This window comes from Octodon degus, unplaced genomic scaffold (genome assembly GCF_000260255.1).
Source record: "Octodon degus isolate 3935 unplaced genomic scaffold, OctDeg1.0 scaffold00313, whole genome shotgun sequence".
NCBI classification, from domain to species: Eukaryota; Metazoa; Chordata; class Mammalia; order Rodentia; family Octodontidae; genus Octodon; species Octodon degus.
Window position 1 is genome coordinate 310,862 of NW_004524889.1, and position 12,697 is coordinate 323,558.

The 12,697-nt window shown below is 33.2% G+C and overlaps 1 protein-coding gene and 1 long non-coding RNA gene across 2 annotated transcripts in view; one reads left to right on the top strand and one right to left on the bottom strand.

Moving 5' to 3' along the window:
• The window catches only part of LOC111814427, a 22,892-nt gene extending 11,657 nt beyond the window's left edge, over window positions 1–11,235 (bottom strand). Inside the window, exons 1-2 of the long non-coding RNA XR_002819421.1 lie at window positions 11,224–11,235; window positions 679–687 (exon numbers count right to left, since the gene is read on the bottom strand). This is a non-coding gene — a long non-coding RNA (uncharacterized LOC111814427). The remainder of the gene's footprint in view (window positions 1–678; window positions 688–11,223) is intronic.
• Window positions 10,445–11,590, top strand: LOC101585045 (solute carrier family 25 member 36-like). Its single transcript, XM_004647569.2, has 2 exons — window positions 10,445–10,936; window positions 11,040–11,590. Exons 1-2 carry the CDS (start codon window positions 10,552–10,554, stop codon window positions 11,588–11,590), a joined length of 936 nt encoding a protein of 311 aa, XP_004647626.1. The 5' UTR covers window positions 10,445–10,551.
• The last annotated feature ends 1,107 nt before the right edge of the window (window positions 11,591–12,697 follow it).

Here is a 12,697-nt window from a genome sequence, read left to right on the forward strand (position 1 = left end):
TGTTGATTGTTGTGACTGTCCTGCTAACCTGGTTTGAAACTGTCTCATTGCTGTTTCTTTTTCAATAAAATTGATTAAAAAATTTAAGAAGTTTTCTATGCGTTTTGATTGTAGATGTGGTACTTTTCCACAATGGAGAATTAATCAGCTATTAAAAGTATATACTTGAGAGTTATTTTGGTAAATAGGTGTAGCTAGCGACCATACTCTTAAGTTAAATAAATCAAACCTGCATGTGCAAACATTGGATTGTCTCCTTAGTGTGAGATCATGAAAGAGAAAATGGAACCTAAAGGTACAGTAGGTACTGGGAAAAGGCAATGAACTTGTTCAAGAGGACGGACTTACAGAGTTGAGAATAATATGAAAGGGAGTGAGGGAAAGAGATATGTCTATATATGTAATCAGAACAGTTTGTAGAAAAAGTTTCTGGATGGAACGGAGCAGTTGTTTCTTAATTTTTTTTGTCTCCTTTTTGTTATTCTTTAACTTTTTCTCTTCTTAATTTCTTGTATATTCCTTTCTGCTTTTCTTTCTTTTTCCAATTTTGCATGTACATATCTATTGATATGAACAACTAATTTGAAGAGAACACTATGCAATGCAACAAATGCTGTGAAATTCATGCTATTTTGTGTAGTGAAATTCTGTATCATTTGTAATTTTCTCTTGTTATACTATTTTTTTCTCTCATTAAAAAATAAAAATTGAAAAAATAAGGCCATAGTGTTGATCTACTAAGTGCTACTAAAGCTTCATATGTAACTCATATTGGCATTTGTAGCATCTACAAGCATCTTTTTGATAAAAGAAAATAGAGATTATTTCAAAATGGCATTATAGACATGTTAAGATATAATTGAGGAAGACTTATACCATTTAACACATTATTAACTTTGTCTTGATTCATTGAAGATAAATACATGGGCTGCAGAGATATCTTGGTAGTCTAAAAGCCTGCCTGACAACAAGGACCCAAGTTCTATCTGTGGTACTGCATGCCACATGGGTACCAGTGCTATGAGCATGTCATCCTAGCCCCAAGGCTGCTGAGACAAGAGGATTACTAGGAGTTTCAACTGCACAGTGAAACCATGTATCAAATACATACATACATGCATACATACATACATACATATATTTTGGCATGCTCAGACAAGATGACTGCAAGTGAGAGCTCAGCTTTGGCAAGCACCTTAACAAGACCTTGTCTCAAACTTTAAAACCTTTAAAATGTTGGGGAATATAATTCAGTACAAATGCCCTGGGCTGAGTCCATAATAAAGCAAAAATAAATAAATAATATAAGTATTTATATATTTCAGAAGTTTTGAAACTTAATTCTTGGATCAAAAATGAACCATTATCATATCTCAAGATATTGGGAGAGATGCTTAAGTGTGATATTATCTAAAATATATATTCAGGATTAAAAGGATAAATTGATTAAAGGAGAATTCTTATAGTCTTAAGTAGCTTTTTTTTATTTTTATTTTTTTTTATTTTTTATTTTTTTTTCTACAGTTTTATTGATAAACATATAGCAATGAGACAGTTTCAAATCAAATTGGAAGTACAGTTTCAACAAATAATACACTGCATATATTATTCTTAGTGGTTAATTGCTGTACAAGATGCGGACTTGTGATCCTATTTACAAACACCAATAGAACAAATCATTCCATTCATTAAGACAATGCAACTATATATCTACCCCAACCACTTTGAATACACAGATACAGAATGGACATTCATCGGTGTACCCCATTTTTCCTAAGTTCAGTTACTGAATATTATAGCTGTGTTAACACAGTCATTTTAATTAAAATTTACACAGATATTAGAAAACATACTAACAATTAGTAGAAATAAACAATGGAGTAAATAATTTCTCATTTTCATAATAGAACCTTAAAATTATCTCTTAATTTATATTACTCTCAAATTTTGTTCAGAAACTGTTAACTAAGTGATCTGAAAATGTAATCCAAATGGAAAAACAACCATTTAAAGCATGGGAATTTTTAACTCTATATTAATATTCTTAACTTTAAAAGATTCAAGTCAACAACTTCTGACAATTGCCAGTTCTGCTGATAATCCACTACTTTTATGGGCTATTGGATTATATTGAGTTATTTTGCTGAATTCAAGTACCTACAATCTTTAGACTGGTATCCAGTATGAAAAGGGCCTTTAAAGACTTCTCCAAATATAGCTTCTCTATCTGTAATGGAACACCCATGTCTGACAAAACAAGAAAAAAAGAGGGATATAAAAAAGGACTATTTTGTAGTGAAAAATATATATACCTATATACAAGATAGGATAGATATACAGCTACTTTCTCTAGGTTCAATGAGAAGAAAGGTTTGTACTAATATTGTTTATACAAGGTATCATGTATACATCTTGTCCTCTGAATAACTACTATGAAGACAACATGCAACACATTAATTATTGTAACTGTCCTACTAACCTATTTTGAAACTGTGTCATTGCTATCTTAACTTTTTATCTCATTAAAATGAATAAAAGATTAAATAGCATGGGAATTCTAAGCTAGAGTTCTATCATCCTAGCTGTTTGAATTGAATATGAGGTTGAAATCATATAAGTTATGAAAACGTGGATGATATGTATGTGCATTATTAAAATTGAGATATTAAAACTATAAATCACCTGTGCATCAGTGCCATTTACTGTATGGTAACTTTGTGTGTGTGTGTGTGTGTGTGTGTGTGTGTGTGTGTGTGTGTGTGTATGGTGCTGGGGATTTAACCCAGTGCCTTCAGCATGGAAAGCAAGAGCAAATGCTCAGCCCCAGTGTCATTTATTGAATACTAATTTATGTCATAAAACAACAGATTCTTATCATAGAATCCTTAGCAGAAGTTATTCAAATGATGTTAACTAATGGTCTAACTCAAATACTACACAATCTGTACTAATAAAAGATTGATACAATATGTTTGGAAATTCAATGTTACAAAAAAATGCAAACTGTTAACATAAGAATAGTTGATTTGCATTAAATTATGTTAACTATCTCCATATTTCTTATTTTTACATGAGATTAGACAACCACTTGGAATAATATAGTCTTACGGTTCTCAAATGTAGAATTACATACTTAGCATGAAGGTGATAATTTCTGAGTGTTCTGCTTGCAAGATGGTGTGCTGACCCTATGAATCTATATTTAGATGAAATAAAGCAAATGTAAGCATTTAATTCCCCATGAAGTTACAAGAAGTATCCTGTTGTTATTTCATCTTCTGATGCTGCTTCCCTGTTCTGTACTTTTCAGTTTGGAGAACTGTGTCAGTGGTTCTTAGACCTAAGACCTGATGATTATCTTAGCTACTTGTAAAAGGTCTTCTGAAAGAAGACATTAAATAAATCCCAAAACAAAAAAAAAGAGAAGAAAACATTGTGCACTTTACTTTCAGGGACATTAAGAACAAAATCATAAGGAATAGTGTGCTAAAAGGTATTAATTTCATCTATAGTTCATTTATTAATTTCCAAGACAAAATTTAACAAGAAGATAAGTAGCACCTTAACGGACAAACAAACTCATCTTTAATAGTAAACACTCTCATTGCCATGTTTTTAGTAAGACTGAATATGAATTACAGAGCATCACCACTATAAATTTTCTTGAAAGTAATGTTTACATATTATCCAGTCATGGAAGGATGATTAGAGAAATACAAAAACTAAATCTTAGCTTTTAAAATTTTCTATGTCATGAAGGATCAGAATTGGAAAGTATCCTGGATTAAAGGAAACTAAATTCAGTCCCAATTCAAACACTGAAATTTTCAAGATTCTTAAATATGGTTTTAAATTATACAATGCTTTACCACTAGTTTTACTCCTTGTGATGATGCAATTGTTATATTGGGTAATATGACTTTTCTTAGAAAATATAGGCTGAATATTTATGGTGTGTGTGTGTATTTGTGTGTGTGTGTGGGTGTACACATTAAGAAACAAATCAGAAATATAATTGAGAATAAAGAGAAGATAAGAGAAAACAAGTGTGGAAAACTATTAATTATTGCACTAGTAAAGTATGTGTGTGGACATTTTTTACAATTGATTTTTCTGTTAACTATTCAGTATACCCAGAATATTTTAAAGTGCAAAGTTGGGTGGATGGTTAAGAAATTATAAATGAAGATTATTTGCTGGGTCCAAGCCGGAAAAAGGAAAACATAAACTGAGTAAGTCTCTTCTATATATCATGGCACTAAAAGTTTAATTTATTACACTGAAAGTTTTTGCATAAAAATTATATCTGAAGTAGCATGAAATAGCAATTGGCCATAATTTCTTCTCTGCTTTCATATTTTAAAGTGATCCATAAAACCACATTAAAAAAATACTTTTTTTTTCCTGGGCCAAACTTAAATTTGTCAACTTTGTAGGACTATATAATGTTTCATGGAAATGTTTTGCTAAATTAATCTTATTGTTAGTTACTCTTTTCTTTGGGCTGTATAGAAATTAAATGTATTTATTCCCAAGAATAAGGGAATAAGTCTAGCTTTTAGAAAAGGTTATTATTTAAATTATTTTCTACGATGAACATATGCAATTGTACATCTTAAAACATCAAGAAATGATAATATATATGTTATTTCATGGCATCATTAAAAAAAAGTGAAAAGAGTTAAATGTCATACAATCATCATCTTATACTTTATACTCATTTATGAAATTTGAGCATATGTACAATAGAACTGGGAAAGAACCATTTCCAATGTCTACTAACTTTCATTTTTTCCAGGAAGGTTGAATTTGAACCTAGGCCCATTATTTGGTAATTCTGTGATGCAACAATTACTGACAATTTGGGACACTGAGAATGCAAACATTAAAGAGTGAGAAAGATAAGAATATCTACCTTTACTGGGCATGGCTGTACATTCCTGTAATACTAGGACTAAAGTGGTTGAGGCAGGAAGATCACAAGTTTGAGGTCAGCCTGGGCTTCATAGCATTTTCAGGGCTGGTCTGGACTACATGGAAGATACTGTCTCAAAACAACAGCAAATAACAACAGCAATAATAATAATGATCACAAATGTATAATACTGTTGAGAGGATGTAAAGAAATGAGATAATATGTGTTAGGTACTCTGCACACTACTGTACAAAACATAATCAATATGAGCCCATTATAAGTTACTTCCAACATCTACAACACACAATTCTTCCTATTTTCTCCAGGAATGCATTTCCTCATTTATGTCTGAGAGATTCTTCCCAAATTATTAAGCTCTGAACACTATCTATTTATCTATTTATTTTTGGTACCAGGAATCAAACTATGGACCTTGTGCTTGGCAGGCAGGTGCTTATGCTACTGAGCTATAACCTTTGCCCTCAGAAAACTTATAAATCTAAGAATCAAATGGTGATTTATACTGTCACAGTGCCTATGATTTCACCGTCACTCTGGTAGTGAAGATTTTTAGATCAATTATTTATAATTATCTATTTATGTCCTATGGATATACATAAATATTATCATCATTTTCCAACAAAGTAGAATAAATTGCATTTTTAAGGATTATTTTATTAAAATAACATTTCTCAATTTTTATATTTGAATTTATTTTAATTTAAGTCAATTACTTCAGATGTAACTGTTCACTAAAATTAATAATACATATTTAGTATGTAATTAAAACAATATATAAAATAAATATGTTACTTTTTACATAAATTAATTTCATTTTAAATTAAAATTATTTATCATCATAACCTGCAAATCCTTTTTCTATTTACCTGAATTTCAGGAGTTTGGGAGATAGTTCAAAGGATTAAGCACCTACTTGACAAGCACAAGATCTTGAGTACGATCTGCAGTACTGGCTGCTGTTGGAGTTGTGGAACCAGATCTGGGTGCATGGTTTAGAACTGGGCATGGTGGCACATGCCTATAATCCCAGCACTAGGGAGGTTGAGACAGAAGAAAGGAGTTGGAGATCAGCCTCAGGGATGAAAAAGTGAGACAAGGCAAGTCTGAAATGCATAGACAGCTTTTTTTTTTTGGTAGCTGTTTATTTTTTGTCTCAAAAAATAAAATATAAGGGCCAGGGAAATGGCTCAGTAGAAAAAGCGCTTGCCTGGCAATTGCAAGGGCATGTATTCTGTCCCCTGTTCTGAAAAAGAAAAAATATATATATATATATATATATATATATGAATTTCATTATTACTAATATATAGTGTCCATAATTGCATGCTGCATGTCTTGTGAAATTTCTGCTCCTTATGTTCCATGGAACATAGCAAACAAGTGCATTTTGTGTATGTTGGTTAGTCTTTACATGAGAGATATCTGAAAACATGGTATCTTCACTAGCAATTGTTCTGTGAAAGTCTTATCACATATTTATTCTTATTTGATATGGGGAATAAATGTTTTTATTCTTTTTTGTAGACTTGTGTTATTTTATAAGCCTTTGATTGTGGTTCATTCATTTTGTAGCTGTTACTGGTAGAATTTTGTGAGTTGTCTATAAATTATCCTACGTATGAGGACTCATGGATATATGATTTATTCCTTTTAAATGATCCTACTTTGCAAAGAGGGGAGTAAGAGATGTTGGTGAGCATCTTCATTATTTGAAATGAACATGACATTTCAGTCAATGTTTTAGCTTTGTCCTGATTCCATGGCACTCTTTACAACTAAAATTTTGCCAGAATTTATATTCTGTTTGAAGCTAGGAGCCTTGAATTTCAAACCTCCACACCACAAGATTTTCTGTGGTCCTGTCCAAGAGACTTTACACATTCTCAAGCACTTTGGGCTCCAGCACCTATAAGAGTACAATTAAAGATTTTTAAAAGAAGGTTAGAAGTACTCATTTAGAACTGAGCACATAGAAAGAAGCTGAAGAATAATAACAGAGTCCCAGTGCTAGAATGGTTTTTCTGCTTTCTTCCACTCTTCCTCTTTCTTTCCTTCTTTCTTTCTTTCTTTCTTTCTTTCTTTCTTTCTTTCTTTCTTCCTTCCTTCCTTCCTTCCTTCCTTCCTTCCTTCCTTCCTTCCTTCTTTCTTTCTTTCTTTCTTTCTTTCTTTCTTTCTTTCTTTCTTCCTTCCTTCCTTCCTTCCTTCCTTTCCTCTTTGAATCATTATTAATTTTTGATTATCTAGTAATAGTGGTCATTAAATTATGAATGAACTATTTTTATGTAAAAATAGTTAATATAATTTTATTGAATATTACATTTAGCATCAATTTAAAATAAGCAGAAAAAATCTGATGCCAACAAATTCTGTTTCATTTATAAAGAGAACTACACATAAAATAATTATACATGCCAGTTTTCAATTGCTAATATACCAAATTACCATAAACTCTATGGTTAAAATGACACTATCCCACTATGTGACAGTTTTTAAGTCAAAACTCCAGCATGTAATTATTGGATTTTATTCTCAGGTCCAACAGTCAGCCTAAAATTCCCAACAGAGACGTAAGGGCTTTCCCAAACTTAATGACTATTTTCTGAATTTGTGCCCTTGTGATTGTAAACTTGAAGCCTGATTTTCTTTCTGTCTCTTAGGCAGGGATGACATTTATCTCTTAAAGATATCTTAGTCAAAGATACCTTACAAGATAATATTTGATTATTTCTTTTTTTGAGATAAGGAACAAACTATTTCTCTCTGAAATTTGTGCATGCAGAAAATCTCTTACCTGAACATGTTGTCTTTTCAAATAATCTCTATATGCTAAGATAAACCAATTTGAGACTTTAATGACATCTGTGTATTTCTTCTAGATAGATCAGAGCTGCAAAGAGCTGAAATCTTGAAGGAACATCTTTTAAAATTTTCCTATCAAAGTGTGAAGGTGCAAGTCAAAACTGGACAATAGCAAAACATACATTTTCTGTAATTAAAGAGTATAGAATGAAAAGGATCAATTAAAATTTCAGTATGTAGATTTTGCACCAAATTTTGGACAATTTCAAACATTAAAGATAAATAAATAGTGCATTTTACAAAAAAGAAATATTTGTAGGTCCATGAAAGAAATAACGTGCTCTTTTTGCATGTAAGTACAAGTTTAATGTCTCTGATAACTTGTTATATTTGAGCTAGAGCAGTTTTCTTAATTCTATTATAGGATTTTTTTTATTTTCTATAAGAAATTGGTTAGTTTAATTTAGTCTTGTACCTAAGTGATAAAATGAGTTTACATCACTTTCTTCTTGTCATAGCTATACTGCTTCCCCCCTTTTTTTTCTACAAACATATAACACTGTGTCCACATAAGTATGGGCCCATATGTATCCTTTTTCTCATGCATACACATACACTGGTCTCTCAGTTAGTTATACAGTGCTAGCAACACACAGAGCTGCAGAATCACACAGTGAACAGTTTTAATAAACTTTGTCTTTTTAATAAACATTTCATCTCTGCTCTGTTACAACATCCATGAACAGGTGATTGGTATAAACTAGAATTAAGAAGGTAGATTATGCATTTGTAAAGAAAAAGAAGGAAGACAGGCATCAATGGAATGTTTAGGAGGAACAATGTGAACAGACTATGAAATGATTCAAACTGGCAGTATCAAAGTCTGAAATATTTGAAACTTGAGTCATCCCCATTCAGCCATGCAGAATATATTAGCTATTGTTCACATCAGTAGAATTCTGGAAAACAATCTGCTTTCAAATCAAAGATGAACAAATGACAGTAGAAACAACCATCAATTAATTAAAGAAGGACAATTAGATTGACAAAACCTCTGTAGATTGTTTCACTCAAATAATTATGATGCTGAAAACTCAGACTAACATGTTCTGCATCTTTATGTAAATTAGTTAATAGACTAATTGTAAAATTCCATGCACTGGCACTAGTTGGAGAAGATTAGAGAGTACCCATTAGTAACAAATCTAAAATAACACTGTTAGAATTCTCTAAAGACAAAAATGATCTGAAGATATAAGTGACCAAAAGAAATGATTTGTATTAACTTTCTCTTTCTGTAATCTATGATATTAATTACATTTTTGAACCAGATATTATAATCACTACAGTATTCTGAGAGTCATAGGCTAGGCTCACAATTTAGGTTCCCCTGCCTCAACCTCCTAAATGCTATGATTACAGGCCTGCGCAATCATACATGACATACAAACTGTACTGGATGATAAAATAAAATTTAAGTTTGCATATATTATAGCTTCCTCAGAATTCTAACTAATGTAAAGGTAAAGCAAAGCTTAGAAAATTTTGTTGATATTGAAAAGAAATACAGGGTCCGGGGAAATGGCTCAGTGGAATAAGCGCTTCTCTGGCAAGCTCTAGGGCCTGAGTTCAATCCCCGGTTCTGAAAAAAAAAAAGAAAAGAAAAAGAAAAAAGAAAAGAAATACAGATATATAGATGGATAAGTAGATAGATAGAAAGAATGAGATAGATAGATAGATAGATAGATAGATAGATAGATAGATAGATAGATAGATGTAGCTCACTGGTAGAACACTTGCTTAACAGCATAAAGCCCTGGGTTCAGTTCACAGCTAGGGAGAGAAGAGATTTGTGATATATGCATCTGTATATGTATAGGTGTACATTGACAACAGTTCTATGTATGCTATCATTTTGAACATCTGTTCCAATAATTAATGACTTAATAGTTGTAATATATGTAGGACAATCTTTGAAGTGTTTCCATCTTTTTAAATGAGGGTTCATGTAGCTGTATAATATGGTTAAATTTTCAAAAATTATTGGTCATTTGAGAGGTAAATTACAACAGCATTGAAATTCCATCTCACCCCAGAAAGAATAGCTATCATCAAGAAGTCAATCAATACCAAGTTCTAGAGGGGCTGTAGAAGGAAAATCTATGTAGACTGGTGCCACCATTATGGAAATCAGTGTTTGACATTCCTCAAAAAGGTAGGATTATGGGTCACATTCAGACCAGCTATTTCCCTTTCAGGTATGTTCTCAGAAGAGTTAAAAACATTGTACCACACAATATGTGTACATTCATATTTACAACAGCAAAATTTGAAGTAACTAAACCTTGGAAACAACTCACATGTCCATCAGCTCAGGAATAGATTAAAAAGATTTTTTTTACACAATGGAGTACTACTCAGCCACAAAGAATGATAAACCAGATACTATTATAGGTAAATGGATACAACTTGAGACCATGATCATAAGTGATATAAATCAGACCCATATGTGTAAATATTATATTGTCTCACTAGTGTGAGAAACTGAATAAGTAATCTGAAATATAATACAGATATTGTAAATTATAAAGAAATTTAAAATAAAAAATACTATGACAGAAATGGGGAAAGGAGGCAGGAGGACGCGAGGGCGAGCGGGCGGTGCTGGCGCGTGGAGGCTGCGGCTCGCGGTGTGCAGCCGCTCTCGGCTGTCTCCGGGGCGTGCTACGTCTCCTTCCGGGACCTAAGCCGCCCGCTGCAGTGGGCAGACGAGTCCACTTCCCGCCTCAGCGCCCGGAGGACATGCTGGAGAAAGAATGAGCCAGAGGGACACTCTGGTGCATCTGTTTGCTGGGGGATGTGGCGGCACAGTGGGAGCTATTCTGACATGTCCACTGGAAGTTGTGAAAACACGGCTGCAGTCATCTTCTGTGACACTTTATATCTCTGAAGTTCAGCTGAACGCCATGGCTGGAGCCAGTGTTAACCGAGTAGTGTCTCCCGGACCCCTCCATTGTCTAAAGGTGATCTTGGAAAAAGAAGGGCTCCGTTCTTTGTTTAGAGGATTGGGCCCCAATATAGTGGGGGTGGCCCCTTCCAGAGCACTATACTTTGCTGCTTACTCCAATTGCAAGGAAAAGTTGAATGGTATATTTGATCCTGATTCTACCCAGGTTCACATGATTTCAGCTGCAATGGCAGGCATTTACTGTACATTTCTCCCGAGAAAAGAGTGAGATCGTGTCATCTCATGCTCCCCATCCGCAGGTCACTTCTTGTAGAAATATGGACTAACTTAAACCTCGTTTTACTGCAATCACTGCAACCAACCTCATTTGGCTTATAAAGACTCGGTTACAGCTTGATGCAAGGAACCGTGGGGAAAAGCAAATGGGTGCTTCTGAATGTGTCCGTAAAGTGTATCAGGCAGATGGACTTAAAGGATTTTACAGGGGCATGTCTGTGTCTTATGCTGGCATATCAGAGACTGTTATCCATTTTGTTATTTATGAAAGTATCAAGCAAAAATTGCTTGATTGTAAGACTGCGTCGGTGATGGAAAGTGCTGAAGAGTCTGTGAAAGAATCATCAGATTTTGTGGGAATGATGCTTGCTGCTGCCACCTCAAAAACTTGTGCTACAATTATAGCATATCCACATGAATTTGTAAGAACAAGATTACGTGAAGAAGGAACAAAATATAGATCGTTTTTTCAGACACTGTCTTTGGTGGTTCAAGAAGAAGGTTATGGGTCACTCTACCGTGGTCTAACAACTCATTTGGTGAGACAGATTCCAAACACAGCTATTGTGATGGTCACCTATGAATTGGTGGTCTACCTACTCAGTGGATAGCAGCACTGGCTCCCGTGCTACAGAGGAGGGAAGACCAAAAGATTACAGTGGATCATGGAATGTTGGAGCCAGCATAGTGGGCAGAAGGAATAGTAGTTTTGGAACATGTACCATAACTGCCTGAAACGAAGTTCAGTTAAGATAGCCACACCATATTACTTAGTCTTTCTGTAATGTGGCAAAACCTCAGCTACCTCTAAAGTTGCCTTTGGAAGCACGCCTCTGTTAAAGTTGCCATTTTCTGTATGTGTCCACCAGATACAATTGTGTCTATTGATCTATGACATTGAGATACAGTGTTTATTCCATGAGCATTTTTCCAGTCTCCTAAACAAAGCCATCCTTAAACATATACTGTAGCCATCCAAATGTAGTATTGACATAAATATATAACTTCTTTCAATTCCTATAATATTGTAAGATAATATTAATTGGTAGATCCTCAGTATTCCCATTTTGCTGAGATGACTTGGCGCTAATTTAATTCATTTATTTGGCACCAATAATCACTATTTTTGACAACCAAGGAACTATAATCTAAATATTACATGTATTAAAATGTTTGAGCCTCTTCAGCTAACAGGTGCTTGATGGTGAGCATAATGTGGACTTTAAGTTGTTACCATATGAAGAAAAAATGTTGTTACTGTATAAAACTCATGTAATATTTTGCAGAATATTGTCTGCAAAGACCAATAGAATATTGTCTCTTGACCACGTCAGTGATTTAAACATGCCCTTCTGTCTTCTCTAAAAAAAAATGTGGAAAGGAAAAAGGGGAAAAGGTAAAATATATATTTGTATACACAAGTTAGTTGACAGTTATACAGCTATTTTCTCTTAGTTCATTCAAAAGAAAGTTTTGTGTTTATATCATTTGCATGATATCTTATATCGAGTTATTGTGCTTATGTCTTGTGCCTATGAATAACTACTAGGAAGAAAACAATATGCAATATATCAACTATTGTAACTGTCCGACCAACCTATTTTGAAATTCATATTTACTGTCATGTTTATCTTTTATTGCTTTAATTTAAAAAATAACATATTTATGACACTGTACATTAAATCCTTATTTTTATATTTTCCATATACTATATATTA